Here is a 25,402-nt window from a genome sequence, read left to right as displayed (position 1 = left end):
AGAGTGGAGTAGTGAAAACACTGCTACATCCATTCCTTTACACCCAGTACTAGTTCTTTTGAACTAATCTATTTTGACTCACAGTCAAGTTGCAAAGAGAAGCAAGAGCCCCTATATCCTGTTCATCTCTTTCCCTCATGCTAAGAGCAACCATAAATGTTCTCTGAACATAGCCAGGAAGCACACTTAGCTACTACAATATGACTGTGCTCTAGTCTCGACTCTAATGTTCCTGGGCTTTGTACTTCCTTTCTTATTCTTTTCTAGGGTCCTGCTTTCTCTGTGGCAGCTACATCTCAGTGCAATCTTATTCCAGCAGGTCCTCAATCTCTCACTGTCTTCTTGATTTTGGCACTTCAGTGACTACTACTCTATTATTTTGTAGAACCCCTGACAATTTGGGTTTGCCTGATATTTTATATAGCTGCAATGAGTTTATCCTCGTTAGCACTTCCTATCAAAGGGCGCATGACACTGACAGGCCCACTTACAGATGATAACTCTGATCTCTCAAGTAAAGTGGATCCTGCTACAAGGATGTTTTCCCTTTGCGCTAATCAAGCTGCTAAGTAAATAAATAAAGTTCACCAACACACCACTTTTTTTTGTTTTTGTTTTTGTTTCAAACTCTTACAAACAATTTTTGAATCCCAGGGCAAAGCTCCTCTACAGCAGTTATCATTGTAGTATCATTTTACATTTTTACCTTTTATTATGCTCTTAAATTTTTGGTTTGTTTGTTTATTTTGTTGTTGTTTTTTTTTTTTTTGAGACAAGTGATTCTCTGTATAGACTCGTTTTGTAGACTAGGCTGGCCTTGAACTCACAGAGTTCCACCTGTCTCTGCCTCCCTGAGAACCAGGATTACAGGTATGTGCCACTGTGCCTGGCTGTTCTCTTAAATTTTAATCCTAATAAATTGAATTTTCTAAATTTGAAACACAATTTTGTGGTAACATCTTTTTCTGAAAATACCTCTCACCTTTGAAGACATTGAACTTTTGCCAGACCTTGCACTCAAATTAATAACATGCCTTGAAGCCATTTAAGATTATGTCTTCAACTCCCTGTTCTATTATGCTCCTAGCTTGCTTTTCAAGCTGCCTTTAAGAAAACATTGTAACCAACTTTATGGTGCTTGGCTTTCTCTGTCATCAGCTTTTGCAACCTAAGCTAAATGCACAGTTTTGATCTTATGAACTCTTCCATGCCTCTGACCCACAATACTTAGGGGTGGTGTGTATGTATGCTGTGGTAATTATTTGCTGAAAAAGCCAACAGGTTGAAAATGACCTTATGTAACAAGTATCCCACGAATGTTGGAAGCAGAGTATGGGTATACAATCATAGCATCTGGTCCCAGTTTTTAGTCATATTTTGGGTCATTTCCCTTGAGAAAACCTGTTAAACGATTTCTGTAGAAAAGCACCCACAGCATGTTTCCTGTGCTGTTTAATAAATACAGAGCAAAAACTTTTTGTAGGGACAGACAGCAACAGGGATAGAAGCAACAGATGGGTCACAGGCCCCAAACTACAAACTAAAGATAGATGAAAGAAACAGCGAAAGAAGCGTAGAATTAATATGTGGACTCACTCTTGGTCTAAACTATTCTAAAAGAAAGTTTCCTTCTCATTCCTTAATGTGACACCCATAAACTCACAGTTATGGTGCTCATAAACTTTGAATTTTTTAACAGAGTATTTAAACATAGATAAGAAATCTCTTGGGAATGGGATCCTAGCCTAAACATGAAACTCATTTGTGTTTCATATACAACTCATATACATAGCCTGAAATTAAGGTTTGTTTGTTTGTTTGTTTGTTTGTTTTGTTTTCAGTGCCCCAGGATCAAACCCAATGCCTCATGCATGTTAGGTAAGTGCTTAGCCAAGAGGAAAGACTGCCCAGAAAGGTCACAGGATCCTTACCCTCCCCATGCCTATGCTTAGATACCCCTAGCCTGAATATGATTTTTAGATAAAAATTTTAATTAGGTTATGGATAAAAGAAAATAAACTTTTCACTTGTGACATCATTATCACACTAAAAAGGTTTTGAATTTGGGGGCACTTGTGATTTTCTATTTTCCAGATAGTTATTTAATCTGTGATCACAGAGCCATAATTTCTTAAACATATCATAGAGAGGGCTAGAGAGGTAGCTTGTGGGTGTTGGGCATGCTATGAGAGCATGAAAACCTGATTTCAGAGCTATAGTACATAAAAGCTGGCCATAACATGCATCTCTAATCCTATTGGATCACAGTGGCTCACAGCTGGCTAGCCTAACTAGTCAATCTATTAAAAATAGCAGACTTAAGGGTCAATAAGAGATTCTGTCTCAAAAAATAAGGTGAAGAGTAACAGAAGAAAATACTCAATATTCAGCCTACTGGGCTAACAGGTGTACCCTTTCCTATCTGTATGTGTATTCATAGACAAGTGTATATGTATACTTATACACACAAGTACATACGTTCCCTATCAATAATAGTAATAATTATAATAATAAATACAGAAAGATACAAAATACTCCTTAGCCAGTCTCCACTAATGGCTATATCTCCCAAAACTATAGACTAAGATCATAATTAAGTATTTAAATAAATAACTTTAAAAAGTTACATTGGCATGAATGGTGACAATAGTTGATGTCATTTTATCATGTCTAGATCCCTATATCTACCAGTCTTAACTTGCAATCATGTGTAAATCATACTTTAACATACCTAGCAAATGACAAGCTCAATCCATCAAACCTCTGCAAGGAAAACAATGGTGCCTTGTCACCCTCAGCTCTCATTACTGCTGTTGTGGCTTCCCAGATCATTTGGCTCCTGTTTGGGTTCTAATGGTTTAGACGGTCACAAGAAGCCAGTGCAGGTAATGAAAAAGAAAGGTGGGAAAGGGCCTTTCCTTTCCCATGACCCTTGACTATTACTAATCTGGGTGGATTAGATTAAAAAGAGCCATGAACACCTGAGTCCCAGCACAGCTCTAGAACTAAGGAAGTGGTGTCTGTAAGTTCTCCCCTCCATATCAGCACTGGTTTCCATTTCTTCTTATTTTCTTTCTCTGCCTAACTGCCTTTCTACCTTGCATATATCAAGTGCAACACTCCTCATGGTCTTCACATTTGCTCTTCACTCTAAATAAATTCTTTTCCTCACAGATAGTTACTGATAAGATCCCATGTCATCCCAACAGCCTCTTGGGCCAACTAGTTTATCTTTTACTATTTGTCACGTCATTGTCCCTCTATAACACAGCTGTCTTCTTTCTGGTACCTGCTAGGAAAAGATTGTAGTAACTGAGTCTCCACCATGTTCTTTGTGTCTCATAGGTCCCTGCAGTCCTCTCATAAGCCCTGTATTCCTTGCCTTTGGCTGACACTCTTCACCCTGTGAACGTGTGTGGGGAATCCAGAAATGGGCTTTTACCGCAGATGAGCTCCCTTCCTTCATTCCCATTCTCTCTCTTCCTCTTTCTTCATTTTTAGTTCTTTTTGTTTCCTCTCCATCCCAACACACTTTCCCAGGGATTAAAAATGAAGACTATAAAGGAAGAGAAAGTAGCTTGGGGTAGACCATTTGTCTAGTATATATAAGACTCGGGGTTCCATCCTTTGCAAAACAAAATTATTTAAAAGCAGAAGAACGTGAAAGAGGAGGAGAGGAGAAAGAAGAGGAGAAGGAGCTGGTGGCTGGCTTTTAGAACGCTGGTGGATTTCAAGGGCATGTAGAGGAGTCCCACTTGCTCCCTTCTGGCCTTCCTGAAGTATCTCCCAGCACCCTTCCTTCCTGTGGTTCTCAGCCTGTGTTTGATGGGTGCCCATAAGGGAGGCCTCTTTTCAGTTGTCTCTACACTATTTGTTCATGAGCTAAACTTCAGTCAATAGGCAAGACTGCCCAAGAAACCCGCATGAGGAGGCTCCTTGCTCTCCCCATGCCTGCTCTTTGTCCCCTTCCAATCTGCTAATTATTATTATTATTTCTTCAGAGTGGCAGGTAGCACAACTTTCTGTATATTTCAAGAAGGAAAATGAATAGAGAAGAAAGACTGATTATCAAGGAAAAGATATTTTTCCCATCTCTGGTCAGCCAAGTAGATTTTCTGAGCTCATTTCTACCCTAGAAATGGGGTTGTTGCTTCTGAAATGAGCCCCCTGCATTGGTGGTGGGTTTTTCTTTTATGACCTGTAGGTAATAGCATTTTCTGATTTATGAATTGGCATGGGGGGAGGTGTTGACCCCAGATGGCTCATCGGGGGAAAGCTGCTATATAAATACTCCTGTCACAGAAAATTATTGTTTTCATCTTGATTTTTAAAAATTTTCTTTTGTGTGGTGGTGAGAGCACTGAGTAGGAAGGAGATATTTGGCCTCTCTTTATTATAAAGCAGAAATTTTCAGATATTCTCCAGAGACATCTTGCTTTGAAGACAATTACCAGATGGTTTGATTATTTGGAGTGGTTTTGGTTCTGTGTGAAAGTCAAAGCCATGGTCAGTAGAGACATGGAGGGTTTTCATGTGATGTGTTTAGCTCAGGAAGATCTATGTGGGATTGTCTTTTCCACTGCGTAAGAGCCTATTTCATGTAACTTCCTTCCATCCTATCCAGATCAGTTATTAACATTCATTTAAGTGAACCAAATGCTTATTGGAAATCTGCAAGTTACAAGTCACAAAGCAAACTCTACAATGCGGTCAGGAGGTAAGGGCTGCAAGGAAAATAGGAAATCCAGGCTGTGTCCTAAAAGAACACAAAGCTTAGGACATATGCTTGAGGAAGACTCAGCATGGACCACAAGCTTAGAAACCAGTGTGGATTTTCATTGGGGATATGACTCACAGAGTGTCCTGGACAGATGATCAAAGCAGAGGCTCAGGAGAGAGACCACATATCATGTGGCTATGCAGAGGATAGGAAACTGCTAGCAACATTGCTTTATGTCTTTAGGGTCTTTCTCTGCAATAAACACATAATCTCCCTGTGGACAAAGACCCTGTTACAGACTGTTCTACTATTTATATAGACCCTTAAGGCAGGAAAAGCCACATCCCTTTATATCAAAGGTTGTTTATATTTTTGACTTTGTATAAATTATGCCATCCTGCTTCATTTACATAGCATATGTAAATGAATGGGGGTGACCAAGTTCCAATAAAAATTTCACTCACAAAAGCAGGTGTTTGATCTGATTTGGGCTGCACCATACAGGAGCCTCTAATAGATGAAGTATAAGCACATGCTGAGCTGAGTTGAAAGAAGACCACCGAATGACAATGAATATTACTTAAAAGAAAAATCAGACCTGATCCAACAAAGTATATGCATGCAGAACCTGCTACAGGAGCTATTTTCTAGGCATAAAGATTCCCATGGCACATATACCATGTACCATACAAGCTATTGCATAAACACAAAGTAAGCAACAGGTCCCTTATATGCAATCTATAGTTTGGAATCTCCTCTGGTATACAAGAGAGTAAGAAGACATCTTTTTCTACTTTTTTTCATGGCACAAAACCCCAGGCATAGTTAAGAGAAAGACTTTCTCTTCTCATGTCAAGTTTTAAAGTGATAACTGAGGGCCTGGGAGGCAAGATTTTTGTAATAAAAGTGACTTGGTGGGATAGGGGACATCTCAGGCTATTGAATTCTCTCTAGCCGGTATGTTTAATGAGGGATTTTTCTGTTCATTCTCTAGTATATTTCTTTTTCACAGAAGAATAAACTCTAAATTCCAGGGGTCAACTGAGTGCCTGCCAAATGTCTGTGCATGGTTAAAACTCCCCTTTGGTGGCATCAGTCAATGCCAAGGAGTTAATAATGACCAGCCTCTTTGCTAATGGCCTAAGGCAAGGATCCTCAAGGAGGTAAAGGCTCTAGGAGAGAGACTTCCAGATCGATGGGGACAATGGTTTGCAGAATGTACTTCTGCTGGCCATCTTCAGGGACATATCCCACTCAGGACCAATTCTTTAGGAAGGTGGTAATTAGTTTTTTTCCTGTTCAGTGCACATGGTGAATGCAGCAGGATTTGGCATTCGGAGAACCACTGGATTCTGTCCCTCTCATCCTATTGCCCCAGGTTTATGTCTATAACTAAGAAATAACAAGACTGGAAGGCTGTTTGAGGGCAGTGGGGGCTCAGATCCCACAGAAATAAATGAGACTTTCAAGTGTCAAGGCTTCAGGCAAAGAGAATGAAACTGTAAAGTAATATTTATCATCACAAGGCTGACTCTGTGACCCAGACCACACAGTGTTGCTTGCAAACTGTAGGTGGAAATTCTAAGCACTAAATAGTAAGGTCTTAGAGGGCCCAAAGTTCTCTTGTACATCTATGGGTATCCCCAGCATGAAGACCCACACAGCATTGTGGGAACAAAGATTTCTAAGGCTGTGTAGTGTCATGTGGTCATCCATACAGCTTCCCAACAGGAGAATGTTGGTACACTGTGACAGGTTATAATGGTGCTTCTTTATTGATACCGCTAGCCAGTGGGACAGCTGGAAAATGCCTGGAGTAGACTGTGCTCCCAGGTATTGGTTCCCTGAGTTCATGAAGGGACTTCCGTCTCCTTACAGAAATGTACAAATTCGCTTGTTTTCAACCTGGCCTTTGTGTGGTAACAGCTTAGAAAGTATTGATCTGGCTCATGAATGAAAGGAGACTCAGAAGTCTTGAACAAAGCCTTGAATCCTGCCTGCCACTTGACTGTTTGCCCAATTCCTTATAGTCCTGCTCCATAGCTCTCTATGAAAAATATCTACAGCAGACTGCTCAATCCCAGTTGCTGAGATTTAGAAATCACCTGAATAGAAATGAATGGGAAGACAGAAAATGACATTAGTGTGGCTTGAAATGTGAGATGAATGTTCAAAATCAAGGGCAATGTGCTGCTAGCATAGGTGAGCTATCCTCTCCAGACCATACCTTTCATTCTGAAAGTGGCTCATGCAAGTGACATGATTTACATGGAAACATAGGACTTATACAATAGAACCTATACAATACCCCCGCATGCACCTATACAGTAGAACAAATAGTACTTACCCTCACTATGTTTGATAGATACCATTTTTTGATTTGATTTGATTCCATTTAAAACACAATCCTTGTCATGACCCTTTAAATTGATTTCATGACCCACTAAATTGATTTCTTGACCTACTAATGTGTCATGACTGGCAGTTTGAAAAACACTGGCCTGACCATATGCCAGCTTTGCCTCCCTCCTCAGGAACTGGAAGAACAAAGGTGAACATAAAGATGAGTAGGACAGGGATTGGGAGATTGAGGTAAAAGGAGGGTGGTGGGATAACAAATGATGAGATAAGGCAAAAAGTAGGAAGAAAGAAATGAATGGAAAATGGGAGAGCTGGTGAGAAAGGGCAGCCCTGGCTTGCAGGATGTCTTGGTTTGATAAATGCCCTGTGCTGATTAGACCCCTTGGTTGATAGACTCATCTTGATAGCCACTGCCCTCAAGTTTCAGGGGTCCTTCTGGCCACACTCTTCCCATCCAGTGTTAACAGCATATCTGGACTTGGGTTTTCCAGTCTCTTGGGTTTGCAGTTCCTTCTCACTGCTTCAAGACAGAATTTCCCATGCATTGCTCATAGACATGGACTATACAAAGCTCTAGAAGGCACAGGGCAAATACTCAGCAAGAAGGAAACTATACACACTTTTCCCTTCACTATAATTCAAAGAGGACTCTGGACAGCAAAGCCTTGGTATAAAGGAGATAATGAAGAAGGCCGACAGGGATGTGAAAATTAGAGAGATAAGAATAGTGAATAAAAAAAGCTACAGATGAACCTACACTCATGGTCGCAGTGAGCAGAGGAAGGAGTGAGAGAAGTTCTAAGACAATGTGCATTGTTGACCTGAGCACAGCCATAACAAGGACTAAGGCCTTGGACCCATGGGATAACAACAAAGCTTTTCTGTGTATGAATCCAGCTCAGAATTGACAAAGACTTCTTCCTTTGGTCTAAGTACGAGTGTTTTCCAACAATTGACCAGTGTGTGAAAGAACTACCAACCAGCAATGCAGCTTCCTTCTCCTGATGGTTCCATTTTGATACTGCTCACCTACAGAGGTTCCTTTCTGAGTGTAGACAGCCCTTCCCCCTGTGCTGTAGATAAGAAACATATTAAGATTCTGGATTTCAGTGCTAGTAGGTATGGTTCCATCAGAGTGGGCACAGCCCATCTGACCCATTGGACCACATGCACATGTGTGTATGTGTATGTGTATGGGGGGTGTTGACCTGTCTTAATCCCGTGCTGCCCCAATCCAAAGCTGTGTGACTTAGTACATGGTCAGAGGTCTCTAAACAGCTTTGCTTACACACTTCTTTCAAGCCTTTTGACTATTTAAAGAATATGTATTCTGATTGTTAGGATTATTACATTACTAGATTGATTAATAATTAGAAGCTAAATATGGTAGGCATCACATAAATGGATAAGAAAAATGTGAAATATTCAGGCAAAAAGGAGAATAGAAATTTTGAAATTTTCAGGAAAATGAGTAATTGGTAAAACTGAGTTTATCAAGCTAAGGAAAAAAAATTCAGATCCAGGAAGATAAATATTAGCTTCTCTTACATGTGGAATCTATTTTTAAAAACATATATCTGTCATATATGTATATGTTATACATATATATATGTGTGTGTATATATATAAAACATGAAAGTAGAAAGGGCCTATTTGGAGAAAGGAAATAGAATAACAATAGGAGGTGACAGAAAACCAGAGGGAAAACAGAAAAACAAATACTGAGTGATCTTTCTCATGTGAAGAACCCAGGCTGCAGTATCTATTTAAATATACAACATCTAGATTTTTAAACACACCAACATGAAAACGGAAGGAGACTTGAGGGAAGAAGGGGACTAGCACGACAAGGAAAGGCAGAAAGGAGGGTAATGGTGGCAAATATGAGCAAAGTATGGTGCTATCCATAAGGGAAGATGCCACGAGGAAGCCCATCACTGGGGCTGGAGAAACCGCTCAGTGGATAAAAGCACTTGCTGTAAAAGCTTGAGGACCCGAGTTCATGTTTTAGCACTCAAGCTAAAAGCCAGGAATCATCAAGTGCTAGAGGACAGGATGGCTGGGACTCTCTATTAGGCTAGTTCCCAGAACAGTAAAATATCCTGTCTCAAAGATGTAAGTGATAGAGCATATTTTATTTAGATTTCTATGATGAAACACCATGACCAAGAAGATGGAGAGGAAAGGGTTTATTCAGCTTACACTTTCACAGCACTGTTCATTATTGAAGAAAGTCGGGACAGAAACTCAAACATGGCAGGAACCCGGAGGGAGGAACTGATGCAGAGGCCATGGAGAGTCCTGTCAGTAGGCTTACTGCCCATGGCTTCCTCAGCCTTCTTTCTTATATAATCCAGCACCACCAGCCCCGGGATGGCACTACCTGCAATGGGCCGGACCCTTCCGAGTTGATCACTAATGAAGAAAACAATTACAGCTGTATTTTATGAAGATATTTTTTCTAAATTGTGGTTCCCTCCTCTATGATGACTCTAGCTTGTGTCAAGCTGACATAAAACCAAGACAGGGGAGGACACTCAATATCCTTCTCCGTCCTCTACACATGTGGATATATGCAGGCATGCACACCTGAGTTCATATGTGTGCACATGCCATACACATACATACCACACATAAACACTAATCCCACATAAAAGAAAATCAGTCTTTTGTACATTTATTAATTTAAAAAACTAACATAAAAATAAGGACATAAGATAAGGTAAAATGAGAGTGCTGGGCATGGCTGAGTTCTGTCCCTGGTACTACCACCACTGAAAACAATCTCCATAAAGGTTGCATCTTAATTTTTCTTTTATTAGTGAGTGATGCAAACACCTATTATCACCAAGAAACCACTTATTAATACTGGTAGAAATTTTGTTTTAGGGTTCATTTACAAAAATCTTTGTTTGGCATTGAATGGTACAGAAATCTAACTCTGGGGTTCGATATATTCCAATGCTTTTTATCAATGGCTACCACACGAGGAAAGACACCCACAGAGAAACGGAGATGCAAAAGTGGGCATTGCTAGCTTAGCTGGCTAACTCAAGGTAATTATTTTTTTTTTCGGGCTCATGAACTAATTATGTGAAGATTGGTGTTGGGGGAAGGTTCATAGATTTCCATCTTCCCTGATGTCCATCAGCTCTCTATGACTCCTAGGACAGTACTAAGTTTTTACACAAACTTTAGCAAGTGAGCTGAAATGCTCTGAACTCTTTCATTTGGAAGATTTTTAAGCAGATAGGTTTTGTGACTAAGTTTTCAAAGTTTTAGGTATAAATTTTTCAAGTGGCAAACTCATTATCTGCACCAAATCACACCATAATAAAACACATTCCAATCAGCCTTCTCCACACCATCTACAAGGACCACCTGCCCTACTCACTGTTACCATATTACCTTTATACTGAAGGGTAAGATGAAATGCTTATTTTCCTCAGGTTATCAAAAAAGTGGCATTTCCTGACAGCTGCTTGCCAGAACTGAAAAGGTCAACGAATGAAGAGCATTTTTGGTTCTTTTAAAAGAAAACTGTTTAATTAAGTTTCCAAAAGCAGCACATGCCTTTGTTATAAAAATAGATAGATAGATAGATAGATAGATAGATAGATAGATAGATAGATAAAGGTTCCTTCCATAGGACTACAAAACATCATAAAAATGCGTATAAAGGGTTGTGTTTATGACACTGATGATGTCTGTCACAAATAGACTACAAACACTTTTTAATAGGTAACAGAATCATCTAGAAAGAGTGCCCAGTTCTATTCTCTCCAAACTGTGATGCCCACAGAGCTCCATGTTTTTTGTTGGTCTGCTGTAGGATGACAAAAGATACAGGCCACCAAAAGGCAGAGGAGCAAGTATCAACTTTATGTGAAGTACAAATAAGGCCAAATTTCTTGACTTAAACAGAAAATTTAAAAAGTAATAACAATTAATGAAAACAGGGCCATTAATCTGAAAAAGAGCAAAAGAGGAGTATAGGAGGGTTTGGAGGTAGGAGAGGGAAGCAAGAAGTGTTGTAATTATATTATAGTCTCAAAAATAAAGCTTAAAAAAATAGAAGTGGTAAAAATATCTTCCCTTAAGCCATTAGAGTTTTCTTTCAGCACCTTTCAGGAATAAATTGCAATTTTGGAGCACTATGAGAGAGGTGAGGGGGGCTCAGTGGTTAAGAGTACTGGATGTTCTTCCAGAGGACCAGGGTTCAATTCCCAGCCCCCAATATGATGGCTCACAACCATCTGTAACTTGGGTGATCTGATGCCATTTCTGGCCTCTAGGCACCAGGCTCACATATGGTACATAGGCAATAGGCATTCACGAAGGACAGATATGAATGCAGGCACAGCATTGAAAGATATAAAATAATAGTATATTCTAAAAGATCAGAAAAATGTGAATCTCAATGTTTTAGAGTTTGGTCTCTGATATTTTGGAACAAAATAATATGTAAACAAATTCCTCAAGATCGTTGTGAATTTCAGGATCCTGGATGGATCCTAAACTGTTGGAGGTTGCAAGCATTTAAGGATAAACAATGATCCCTAACCTCAAAAACCATTCAAGAAGATGCAACTTCTAGTTAGAACTTCATGACTTAATGGTGACAGTAGGTCAGAGGCAGAAGTGCAATGGTTTTATTTAAGTGAATAAGTTTAGAAAGGGTAGCTGTGTGGTAGATTAAAGTTGAAGTTTAGGGGATTTAAAGCGAATATATAAATTTGAAAAAAAAGTGAAGGCTGAGCTCAGAGCCAAAGAGAACTTAGGATGTACAGACCTGTGCATTTCTCGAAGTCTGATCAGGCCATACGTTAGTTATCTGGAAGGAGAATCTCTGCCCAGTTGTAGTGGGGACATTGAGGATCTGCTGAAAAGAACTTTTATTCCCCCAGATCACCAGTGCTTTCAGTGATCTGAAAGTCTGCCTGTGCCCAGAGACAGAAGAGTGTAAAGAATGAGCAGGGTCAAGGTCAAAGCCAGAAAATTCAGACAGCGGCAAGGGAGAGGAAACAGCAAGAGCTGGGAAAAGAGAATTCAGTCTTCCCTAGCAAGGGTCCCTCAATGCACCCTCAGCTCTCAGGGCTCCTGGCTAATTGAGTGCTGAGGCTGAATATATTTGAGTGACATTGCCTCCCACATGGTCAGCATAGCTTGCAGATTCATAATGCTACTCTATTAAATATTCAAGAAATGCTTCCATGGAGTTATCTACTCAACTCAGATTTTCCCAGATGTATCTGATCAAAGAAACTTTCTTTTCTATTCCTTAGCTCCAAGAAGTAAACTCTGAAAATGCAAGATTGACAGCTGCTGAACCCTGTACCCTGGCAGGACTGGTGTAAGCTCACTTAGACATGTAGGGTCCTTTGTGGCCTAAGACTCTGCATTCTAACAAGGACTGTGGTGTTCTTGCTCTTATGAACAGGAGAGCAGAACCTCTGAAGGCAACCTCAGGCTTAAGCAGCAAACCAAGTAGCAGGCTTCTGTGTCTCAGGAAGGTGAGGTTGACATTATATACCCAAAAGAGTGGCTAGACAGCCCTTGGTATCCACTAATTCAGGCTGTGAGGAGGGTACCTCTCTGCTTGTTCTCTGGTACAGGACCTAATATAAATCCAAAGGTTGGGGAGGTGAGATTCTAAGTGATGGAAGAAAAACATTTTGGGTAGACTTTTCCAATAAAATCTGTACAATCTTATAGCAATTACCAATAGTCTGAAAATGGAAGCAAAGTGTGAAAGCAAAGCATGAACCCTCATGTGCAGGGTTCTTAGGATTGTAGGCATATTTTTTATAGCTCATTCACTGTAACTGCTCAGTCAACGGGCATACATATAGCCTCATTTTGCTAGAGAGAATCCTCAAAGATTCAGAGGTAAAATAGGTATTCAGAGGTAAAATAAGTTGCTCAAGGTTAAGTGGAAAAACAGGAGCAGGAAGCAGAGATGGGAGTTCCCACTCTGACCTACCTCTAGCCTCAGCATGGACTGGTAGCAACAGGTGTAGATCATGCTAGAAAAAGACACAGTCTACTCCCGCCTCTCCACCGTTTTACTGTTCTTTTCAACTTTCTTTAATAAATATCCAGTTCTTCTCACCCTCCACCATTACACATTCCCTTGAAACTACTGATCCAGTACTGGGTCAGTTTCAGGTTCACCTTTCCATTGTCTTCTTGTCCTCCTTAAACATATTCTATGAACTCACTCTGTCTGCTGAGTGCTGGGATTAAAGACATGCTCTACCAGTGCCCGGCTTGGAGCAGGCATTCTTAATGGATATTTCTTCATGTGTGTGTGTGTGTTTGCATTTTTTTAAATTTAAATTTTATTTTTATATTAATCACAGGTTGTTTACTTTGTATCCCAGCTGTAGCCCCCTCCCTCATTCCCTCCCAACCCCACCCTTCCTCCCTCATCTCCTCTCTGCCACTTTCCAAGTCCACTGCTAGGGGAGGTCCTCCTTCCCTTCCATCTGACCCTAGCTTATCAGATATCTCCGGGACTGGCTGCCATGTCCTCCTCTGTGGCCTAACAAGACTGTTCCTCCCTTGGGGTGGCAGGGAGGTAAAGGAGCCAGTCGTTGAGTTCATGTCAGAAATAGTTCTTGTTCCCTTTACTAGAGAACCCACTTGGTTACTGAGCTACCATGGGCTATATCTGAGCAGGGGTTCTAGGTTATATCCATTCATGGTCCTTGGTTGGAGAAACAGTCTCACAGAAGGTCCCCGTGCCCTGATACATTTTGTCCTTGTAGAGCTCCTGTCCTCTCTAGCTCATATATAGTGGATATTTCTTATCCCTGCTTCCTCCCTAGACACCACCTCTTCTTCCTAACTACCAGAAGGTGAGCATCTCTCTGTTACTATATGTTCCCTAACATTGTGTTCTACATCACCATAGTCCAAGAGACAGAGTCCAAGTGACTGTAGACTGTAGACTGTAGTATTGTGAGTCAAGATAAATCTTCCCACTTTAAATTGATTTTTATAGGTATATTGTCACAGCAACAGAAAGCTGACTAGCCAACAGAAAATCTACAGAGCAGGCAGTGAGGTAGTAGACAGGAGGCCCAAGGCCCTGTGTACCCCTCTTGTGATGCTTTACGTAGCATTTCAGGTGGTTGTCTTTAAAAATGGCACTTCAGGTGAACCAAAGTATGAGGGTGCTGACACAAAATGAAGAGCAGGAGTGACTGTCAGGGCAATTGCCAGAGACAGATACTTCCTTAATGGGGCTCAGGAACAGAGAGAGAGCTGTCAACACTTGCCCTAGTCACCAGCCCTGATGGCTAATCTTGATTGTCAACTTGATGGCATCTGGAATGTGATGAGAGACATGCCTCTGAGGGCATTTCCAGAAAGGATTAGCTGGGGAGAAGGGACCCTTCCCAAGGGTGGATGGCACCTTTTGATGGTTTATAAGGAGGTTCGAGGAACAAAGTGGTTTTGTTTGCCTGGTTGCTTCAGCTTCTTGCTGGTGAAGGTATCTATCCCCATTGTTGCTGTTGCTGCTGTTGTCCTTCACAGACAGCTGATTTCACCCTCTTTTGCCGTCAATATGGATTGGAGACCAGCAACATTCTATGAAACTTCCTGACTTTCCCCACTAGATTGGAACTGCTGAGGTAGAAGACTGAACACTAGCTTCATTCTTAGCCTTTCAGAATGCAGGAAGTCATTGGATTACTCATCCTCTATCCTTAAGCCAGTTTAGCAATGCTTGCCCATTTTCACATCCTTCCCTTGTCTACCTATGCTCTGCCTTTATATACCATCTTGTTCCTTTTTATTGCTTATTTGAGTAGTCTAAGAGGCATGATTTCCTATAAAAGAAGCTACCAAAGTCATCATATTTAGATGTTAGAGACTTTTCTGCTATGTGAGTGGCTATTTAGAAGCACACAGGTTGAGAAAGTATGGGGGGAGGGATGCTTCTCTTCCTATCTCTGGAAGGATGGAGTTGGTGCTGCTTAGGATTCTGTGTATGCCAATATAACCCAGACATTGCAAAAGGGCTCTAGTTCCACCTTGTGCCAGGCTAGGATCAATAGAGACCAATTTATGGGGCCTTCTTACCCAGGAAGAAGGGGTAGTCTCAATTTACCCACCTTCACCACTTCATCCTGCCTCAACATCCTAGGGATTCCTCTTACCTCCTAAGAAATGTTCTGAAAGTACAGTGCATAGCTTCCCTACTGAAAAACCAAAAAGACATATAATATTCCTTGCTGCTGCAGAGAACTGAGCTCCTCATGAGAAGGGACCTGGGGAAGAACCTGTCATAGGAGCTGAGTCTGTCTTCCAGCCTGGCTCTTGCTTCAACTTATTGTGTGGTCCTGGAAAAGCTGCTCACCAGTCCTGGGTGGGAAGCAGGTGGGAGGAGAGTGTTTCATCAGAGAAGCCTTGGGGAATGTTCCCATTTCAAGGGCTAGGGCACAATGGGAAATCCAGGATGCCATCACAGAGGACTGTAGGAAACTGATGGAGGAAGCTGCCTCTTCTCCTGCTCCCTGAGGCTCAGTAATTGTAAAATGGAGACATTCTTCAATGACTGAGAAGGAAAGGAGAAGAGAAAAGATTTCAGCAATGACACATTGGAGCCTTTGGGATCCATTACAGACCAATGGGAAGGCTTCCACCTGAGTGAAACTGGGTGAATTGCTGCAACAGCTTTTTTCTTTGTGAATGCCTGAGGTGGCTCAGCTCCCTGTCACTCACTTTGCAGCCTACATTTTAAGTTCACACTCGCAGGAGCTATCAGACACAGCCTAGTCTTGGTGCCAGGAGCAAATGTCCAAACGAGCTTGTCACAGTGTCAGGCATCCAGACAAACCAGAACTGACAATTTGGTCCTCCACAGGAATGAAAAGGACGATGGAGAGATAGTGGTGGCATCACTGTCAAACACACCTTAGTTGAGAGGATCCTAGAGACCCAATGCTGATAGAGTGAGAACTACTTCTGCAGATGCCTAGAACCTTCAACTAAAAACAAAAACAAGACAAACAAACAAAAATTCACCACCACCAATCTCCACAATAGCATTTGCCACTGATCGTCACACTTAGTAGCAGTTTCAAGATTGTGACAGCTCATATATATCAACTACATTCAGAATATCTAAGAAGACTGAGGAATAAACTAAAGTGGCCATGCATTGTGACATGGAAGGTACTTGACAGAAATACTGTAGACTTTGGAGTCCTGAGTCCTGTGTGACATAGACCTTCCTTTTCTTTCTTTTTTTTAAAAAAAAATATTAAAAAAATTGTGTATGGGTATTTTGTCTACACAGACATCTGTGCACAACTTGTGTGCCTAGTGCCTGTAAAGTCCAGATGAAGGCACTGGACCCCCTGGGATTGGAGTTACAGATGGTTCTCTGCCTCCATGTGGATCCTGGGAATGAACCCAAGTCCTCTGCAAGAACAGCAGTTGTTCTTAACCTCTGAGTCGTCACTCCAGACCCACAGACATTTCTTGAGCTACAGTTCCACATTCTCCCTGAACCATGTTTCCCTCAGAAATTTTCAATGTGGCAAAATCACAATCAAAAGACACCCACTCACCATTTATCTCCTTCAAGAGCACTTAACCATCTCTCTGTCTTAAACTTCAAGCAAAGAACCTACAAGAAATGCAAACCAGAGAAGGGGAAAGGGGCATGAGAGCTGCCTGTCTTTATGCTTTGGGATGCCTTCTAGTGTCTGACATCCTTCTCTGAACACTCTCAAACCACAAACCTAGCTCCTACCAGGGCTATGAGTCTGCTTCCCTGCACCATTTCCTTCCTCTATAGCCCATGTCACCTGCTAAGCTTCTCTGTGAGGTTTTAATTATGTTCGCCGATTCTTGGCAGCTACTTCTTGATAAAATCAAGGTGATTTATCTATCCCTTTGATGTTATGACCTTGGCTAGTGTTTAGCACAGAGTAGGTGTTTTGTGACTATCTGTTGAATGAGCACTAGGTGATTGTGACAGAGCAAAGCATATGTAAAAGCGTGCTTATTGGATCATGTTGGAGGGGTTCAGGCAGGGATGCCTGTCCTACCTCTCATTCTCTTGGATAGTTTCATTGTCCAGCCCCCAAGTTCTCAGGAGTGAGGACAGGATGAAAGGTATCCCCAGATACCTGGATGCCTCCCACTGTCAACAGAAGCCAGCAAAGCAAAGGTTACCATGAAAGATAGCATTGGCTCAGATACAGAAAGCAGATCTCTAGAGAATGAGAACATGTGTTGGGACCCTAGGATCTCAAATAAGGAAGGGATGTGGTGTGAGATGGCAGAGACTACAAAATGGCAAAAAAATCTATATTTTCTCTGGGACCTCTCAAAGTAGAGCCTGCTGTGACTGGCAGACAGCTGTTTCTACTCCTATTTGAACATTCAAGGACTCCAGGATTCCTGACTCAGCCATCTCATCTGACAGGGTGGCCGGTAGCAGATGAGAGTCACCCTATCTGCCTTGCTGACATTTCTTCTTAAGTACTTCCCATCAGTTTGTCAGTTGTTTTTTGTTTGTTTGTTTTTAAAATCACATAGAAGTTTCCTGGTGCATATACATTCCCTCCATTCTTGTGGAGGTCCAGTAGACACATTGCGCACACACACACACACACAAACACGAATGTATTCACACAGCAAGGAGGAGGCTGATAGAGACATACAGGAACAATAACATGTATGGACATGATCTTACACTTACACTCACATGTAACAGAATGATGCTTAGGACTGTGCAGAATAAAATGGAAAAATGAGAGAGCCATAAATGAAACAGAAAAAGTCAGGTATGGCCTAGCAAGGCTGCTCCTCCCTCGGGGTGGTGGTGGGGAGGTCAAAGAGCTAGCTATTGAGTTCATAGAGGAAGACAATGCAGCCAGTTCTGATGAGACCTGATAAGCCAGGGTCAGATGGAAGGGAATGAGGACCTCCCCTATCAGTGGACTTAGAGAGGGGCAGGGAGGAAATGAGGGAGAGTGGGTGGAGATTGGGCGAGAATGAGGGAGAGGGCTACAGCTGGGATACAAGTGAAAAAACTGTAATTATTATAAAAAATAAAAATAAAAAAAGAAACTAAAAAAAAAAGAAAGAAAGAAATGGTTCTAGTGACATCCTGTAAGTGGTGGAAGAAATGGAATGTGTAGCTTTGTATAATGACTATAAATATCAGAACACTGGGGAAAAACAAAGTCGGGTATGCAGTGGCAAAATGACATTGACACCTGGCAGTGCGCACTCATTTGCTCCAAGGAAAAGTCTTCATGAAAAACAGTACTGGCTTTGGGAGAGACAGGCACCCACACAGCAAGAAAACAGAACCCGTGTCCTGGCTACTGATGGCAGTTTTTAAAAAATCAAACTTTTTTTTTTCCTCACTGCTGTCTGGCTACCTGATGTCAAGATCAGCAGTTTCTATATGTATTTAATCCTTACTCCAAGTGTAGACCAATCCTACTTATTATATTCCCATCGCAAAGGTAGCAAATTAGTTCTTGTGTGTCTCAAGTGTGCCGCTATCTGCACTGGCCTCATCACCACTGGCCACTCTCACTGCAACCCTTCTGTGTTCTTAGAGCTCGCTGTGTTCCTCTGTACCTGGATGGCTCTTCCCCGGGCAGCCACATCCTGCCATCTCATTTTATTCTGTCTTTTGCTCAAAAGGTCCTTTCCCCAGAACAATTTCCTGGGGACTGTCTTTCAAAGAGCATTTCTGTGACTCTCTGAGATATCGCTTTACTCCCAAGTTAGTTCTGTGTTTCACTGTGCTCACTATTATCTGACCTAAGTCAATCACTCATTCTTTTATTTTTCTAGAAAGCATGCTACCTAAAGAAGATGACTTTGGTACCTTGATCCACACAGAATCCCTGTGTCTAGGGGGATGCCTAGCTCACAATAGGTGCTGAGTAAATACTTGTTAAATAGTTGCAGAGGATTAAATGAGGAAGGGGCTGTGGGTGTAGTAACTTAGCTGGAGTTACAGAGCCGAGAAATAGCATATACACATATGATACCCAGGTGTCTCCCACACTTACAGTTACCACCCACTTCATCCTCCACCTCTGTTGTCATGTGAATTCTTTACTATCATCATCCCACCACTTTTTCTCACACTGAGAGCTTCCCATGATGACAGGCTAGATGAGAGCTTCAAATAGCAGCAAGAAGACTATCTGGGATCTTCCATGTCTATAGGTCTATTATGTACAGAATGGCTGCAGGGTCTTTCCCTGGTTGCCCTTACTCTAGTGTTGAACAAACTATATCCTAATTGGGACAGAGGTAGTCAAAGTCAGCATCACAAATGGAGTCTGAGAACGAGCAAGGATGGTACCATTTAGGAGAGGGGGCAGTCCCGATTGCATTGGCCTCTCACAACACGGCCAAGTGGAAAATTCCGCAGGCCCAGCAATGACATCCTGGAGACGCCTAGGACCTCACAAAACCAATACTCTCTAGGTCTTACCCCAATCCAGCACCTAATACCTCATCTGAATCTTCTTTAGTGCCTCAGATCTCCAGAGAAGTGTACCTTACCAGGAGACAGCTAGGCCTATGGTTCTCTCCCTGGCATCAACCCTACAGGAACTAAGAAAATTTCTGGGGCCGTTGCTTTGGGAAAAGCACTCTCCTAGGTTCCAGACACAGGTGAGACAGAAATCCCCCTGCTCTCTGGGGGATTCCCATGCTAAGGCACAGAGAAGAAAAAGAAAAGCTAACAGGAAATATTCAGGCCAATGGGCAATGGAAGGAACAAGACCATCAGGAAGGAGCCGTAATGCTGCTGTTGGATAGGGGGCTGGCTTTAGAAAACACAAAAAGGAGTCAGCCACAGATGCCAGCAAGGCATGTGGACATAACAAAGGTCCTTCATCTGGAAGACATTACACAGGTTTAGGGATACATGGAGGCTGGAATAAGAAAATTAGGAGATAAAAATCACAAAATGATTTTGGGCAGGGTCACAGCACAGAGCTAAGGGCTAGCCTAGTCTAGAACTTGGGTTTTATGCCAAGAGAAACAAGAAAGCACTGGTGGTGGCAGAACTCATCTGGCTTCCCACAGCCCCCAGATGCTCTCCTCTCTCTCCACTGCTCACCAGGCTGCCTTCTTTTTGTTCTTGCAACAGACACAGCATCAGAACCAAAAGTTCCTTTAGACAGCTGTTCTGTGGCAATCCCAAAAGCTCCAAAAGAAGAGTGGAAGGGTATCTCTGAGCAGATGTGATGGAACGTGGCTGGCACTCTCTACCACCAGCTCCCTCTGACATGAGTTCTTAACTCTGAAGTAGGCTAGAATTCAGATAGCCATTGAACTCTGCCCATCTCATGAAGTTGGGAAATATAGATCCTGGAGTGTTTTATGGTCAGTTTTAGTGTCTAGTGATGATAACAAGCCACAGCAACATAACTGAAACAATAATCTCAAGGCTAAAGGATGATGGAACTCACTTTGTTCATTTTCTCACCCATTTAATGAAGATGTATTGCATTCTTATGTGTTAGATAGTGTTCTAGGGGGCTATGACATGTAAGTGAACTAAAAAGATAAAACATCAACATTTCTATTCTCATGCTGCATACATTCAAAATGAATGCTTTTGTCTGAACCTCTCACCATATGGCCAATGGGAAACTTTCTCAGGCTTTCCCATGAGGTTGGTGAATGCATGAACATGAGCACCCCAGTCATACATGAATTAAGATAACGAAACATATCAACATTTATATTCTCACGATGCTTACATTCTAAATGAGAAAGACATGCAAGTAACCATTCCTTTAGGAATATTTAGGTTTTTACTCACACAAAGAAGAAATAATAACCTGAAGACTAGTACGTGCTACTATTGAGTTATTTAAACTCTCAAGTGAAATGTCTCGTCACTGTTACCCTTGGTTACAGATGATAAATCCAAGACTGGGAATGTGCTAGTTATTTGCCAACTGGACACAAACTTGAGTCACCTTGGAAGAGGTAACCCAGCTGAGCAGTTGCCTGCATTAGGTTGGCCTATGGTTGTCTATGAGGCACTTCTGAGGGGTGTTAATGATTGATATATAAGACTCCAGCTCAGTGTGGGCAGTGCCACCCCTCATCAGGCAGTCCTGGGATGTCTAGGAAAGCAAGCCAAGCAAACTAGAGAGAGCAAACTAAGCAGCTTTCCTCTAGTGTCCTGCCTCACCTTATACCTCCAGTTCCTGCCTTGGCTTCCATCAATGGCGGACTGCAACCTGTAAACTGAGATGAACCCTAACCCCCTAAAGTTGTTTTGATATAGTGTTTCAAAGAAAGCAAATCAGAGCAGGGAACTCAAATGATGTGTCTAGGGTCACTAGTCAGTTAAGGACAGGACTGGCTTGAAATCCAGGGATTAATTTCATGACTCAGCTTGATAGATATGTCATCTCGCTTAATATTTGGAGCACTGACTGTTAGATAGCAGATGGAGATGCTGACCCTTTGTGAACTCCAGAAATTACTTAACACCACATTTAGTGAATAGAAGGGTCAGGGTGGATTCTTGGTGTTACAGTTTGAGTATAAAATGTCCCTCACAGGCTCGTGTGTGAACACTTGGTTCTCAGATGGTGGCACTGATTTGAGAGGTTATAGGCTCTTTGGGACATGGGGCCAAGCTAGTGGACAAAGATGACTGGGAGCAGGTCTTTCAGGACTACAATCTAACCCCACATCTAGCCTGAGTTCTGTGCTTTTTATTTGATACTCCAATATGAGCAAGCCACTCTAAGCTCCAGTTGTCAGGAATGGACCCACTCTAGTCTTCTTTGTCATGATGGAGTACATCCCTTGATACATGAATTCATAAAATCTGTTTTAATCTGTTCCTGTCAGGCATGTGGTCACAGGGATGATAGTAGCTAGTACATTCAGATGTTGTGGTGCCCTTAACCACTGTGCTATGCACTGAATCTACCAACCCACTGAACACTAGTGTGGTCCTAGGCAATGGGACATCTGCTTTTGATTTGGGGTCTCTGTGAAGAGCAACGCCAAAATGGATGGTTTTCTGTCCTCCTCACTCCTGCTTTCATTTCCTGTCTAATATGCCATAATCAAGTTCCCAGTATGCCTCATCACCAACCCTTAGTAGGTGGAGAGCACATGAGAGGAAACAGGAGACAAGAAACATGAATGAGAAAAAGAGACAAGAAACTTCAGCTGGGCCCTTCAAAGGGCAAGGACCACTCACGCTCGGTGTTATCAGAGAGAACTGTTCATTTACACTAGTCATTTAGCTATTACAACTTTCAGAGTCCTTCCATGTTTTAAGTTCCAGGTATAGAAATTTTGGATTGCAGACCAGGCAAGACATATTGAAATGTTAAATGTCATATTCAAGTCTTGGGCTTTCTTTAAATAATTCAATTGCATCAAGGAAAACCATTTCCCTTCCCATCTGCTATGGCCATAGAGTTAGGCAAAGAGTGAGGAGTGGGGAATCACATTAGAAAAAGCAAAAAGTGTAGACAGGGGCTAGATTTGCCACCAGCTGCTCATTCCATATCAGTTGTATCCAACTCCACAACAAAATGTTTTAGCATTCCCAAGCCATGGTGACCTCCAAAGGGCACTGCAATAAACCCCTGTATTGGCTGAAGTTGGCAGATCCAGAGGCCCACACTGAGAGAAGATGTCATCAAGCTCCTATGGAGGGTGGGGTAGCTGTGGGCTACCAGGACATAATGCACAAGTACCGTGGGTGGCATAATGTGGAATTCATCTCCTTAACTCTGCGGAGTTGGACAGGCAGAACAATCTAGAGTCTGTCAGCAAGTTCCTCCAGAGAGTTCAGGCACACTAACGGAGACTAATGAGAGAGAGGGCTATCCCTCATGGCCACTGCCTCTGACACTCAGTGCCAAGGCATCCATATTCATGAGCTAGATGGACAGCTTCCAATATGACACCCTAGAAATGAGGGGGCAGAGAAACAGCAATGCGTACCCACACTTAGGGTTCTGGGATATATTATAGAGTATTAACACTCTGGGCAGTGAGTTAGAGGACTTTGGAAACACCTTTAATTATATGAAACTGCCCAGGGGAAACTTCCTTTGCTTGCTATAAATGGATGTCGTGTCTGATCTGCACTGAGGACCCCTAAACTGCTTACTTAGCATTTGACTAAGGTCCAGAAGTAACCCTAACATTGCTAAGCTCTTCAGTTTTAACCAGCACCATCCCTGTGTCCTATTTGTTCATAGATTGGCTTTCATATAATCTTCTAGAGGTTCCACCAAGTTGGAGGTACATAAGAGGGTTCAAAGCATACAACATATCATCTCATTTCACCACTCTGACAATTTTCTAAACTTTCATCTGTCTTGCTTTTCTATGATGCTCACTTACCTAGGTTTCTCACTACAATAAATCTTTACCACCACAAAAACTTCTTCAGATCAGGACTGTGATTTTGATGGGTGGTTATCCTTTGTATAGGGAAATCTGACCAAGAACTTGGGATTCTACACTTCGAGAATTTTTTTTAATAGGAAATATTGGGTTTTGAGCCTATCCACATCATCATTTTGAAGCCAGTGGGTTTGTCCTAAACTCGTGGATATTTTCATATTTCAAATGTTCTGTTCCTGTTACAAAACACCCAGCCCCAGTCCCCAGGCAGCATAACTGAAAGGAAACACACTGAGCCAAATAAATCAAACCACCTCTCTGTAGCTGGCCTCCTATAGGTTTCTATGGAGCCACGGGCTAGTATTTAGTTGCAAGACAAATGTCAAGCAGAGCTCAACAGCCTTACCTGCCTTTCTGACATGATGTAGAGTTGTTCGTGGTCCTTAGAAAAGGCCATGTCCCGGAGAACTGGTCCTGGGTCTACCACCTGCACAGTCTCATATTGGAGGGCATTGCCCTTGGGCCCATCAACCCGGATCTGCAGAGAAAAGCACGAGGAAAGGTGAGGTGAATGCTTTAGTTACTTTTCTATTGCTGTGATTAAGCACCATGACCAAGGCTACTTATATAACAAGGAACAGTTTATTTGAGCTTATGGTTCCAGAGGAATAAGAATCTGTGATGACAGGGAAGCACAGTGGCAGGAGTAGGAGGAAGCCGAGAAGACATGCCTTGAACTACAAACATGAAGCAGAGACAGCAAACTAGCAGTAGGCAAAGTATTTTACTCTCAAAGCCCACCTCCCATGACATACTTTCTCCAAGAGAGCAGGGCCTCCTAAGCTTTCCCAAATAACACAACAAATGAGGATCAAGCATTCAAATGTTTGAGACTACAGGAGACATCTTATTCAACCCACCCACTACAGTGAGTTTAGATTGTGTATTGCTCACAGCCCAACTTGAGCCTAGAGATACTCCTACCAGCCAAGAAAGGCAGAGAGCCTACAGAACCTAGCATCCAAAACCAAAGACATAGGTGACATAAGCGCATAGTGGCCTACTGATGGAAATTCATAGAGAAGGGAGGGGAATGACAGATCTGAGCTTTGAAAAGAATCTGTTTTTTCATCTGGTTTTCTATACCCTCAGATCAGCTCACTGAGGCAGTGCCAGTCTTTAGAGGTAAGTATGGTGCTGGTATCAGGATGATCTAAGCTTTGAAAAGAATCTGTTTTTTCATCTGGTTTTCTATGCCCTCAGATCAGCTCACTGAGGCAGTGCCAGTCTTTAGAGGTAAGTATGGTGCTGGTATCAGGATGAAGGGTCTGGGTTGGGTAATGATGCAGCTTCAGGCCAGAGGATCATCCTACATAAGAAAAGCAAGAAGAATGGCTAACATTTGTTAGCATAAATATTTTTGATATGTGGATGTGGGCTTAGTCACGGAAACTTCTACCCAGACATCTCACTGCTGTCCTTCAGGAGCATCTTGAGGACTCAGACCCAGAAGTTTCACATCTCTGTTCTCCTTTGGTCAGTAGAAACCAGCAGCTTATACTTCCAGATTTAAAAGAGATGGTCCTGAAACAGCTTTTGAGGTTCTGTTCATGGTTTAAGGTAAGAAAATCACAGGAAAATGTACCTCAGGAATAAGAAATCCTCAGTGTTTCAAAAATACTTAGATGATTAGATGATCTCTGGGCCACCCCCAAATCCTTCCTAGAAATGTTTAGACAATGTGGAAACCACTAGAAGAGCCAGCCCCACCCACTCACCCTGACACTGAGAATAAAGCTAGAAAAGACTTGGGCTTTCCAGCTGTACACAGTGCATCTGGCCTCTGGTCCAAGTCCCTAAAGTCATCTGAAATTTAAGTGCACAGATCAGCAGGCCTGCTGCCCCGTGTGAATGGCTCCATCT

The 25,402-nt window shown here is 42.1% G+C and overlaps 1 protein-coding gene across 1 annotated transcript in view; it reads right to left on the bottom strand.

Annotated features, from left to right (window-relative positions):
• The window catches only part of Plxna4 (plexin A4), a 455,563-nt gene that overhangs the window by 146,215 nt on the left and 283,946 nt on the right, over window positions 1–25,402 (bottom strand). The window contains exon 4 of the mRNA XM_060380221.1: window positions 23,886–24,017. Within this exon, the coding sequence (XP_060236204.1) occupies window positions 23,886–24,017 (132 nt within the window). The remainder of the gene's footprint in view (window positions 1–23,885; window positions 24,018–25,402) is intronic.

This window comes from Meriones unguiculatus, chromosome 3 (genome assembly GCF_030254825.1).
Source record: "Meriones unguiculatus strain TT.TT164.6M chromosome 3, Bangor_MerUng_6.1, whole genome shotgun sequence".
Taxonomy (NCBI): domain Eukaryota; kingdom Metazoa; phylum Chordata; class Mammalia; order Rodentia; family Muridae; genus Meriones; species Meriones unguiculatus.
Note: the sequence above shows the minus strand (reverse complement) of the source record. Positions and strands in the feature narration are given on the sequence as shown.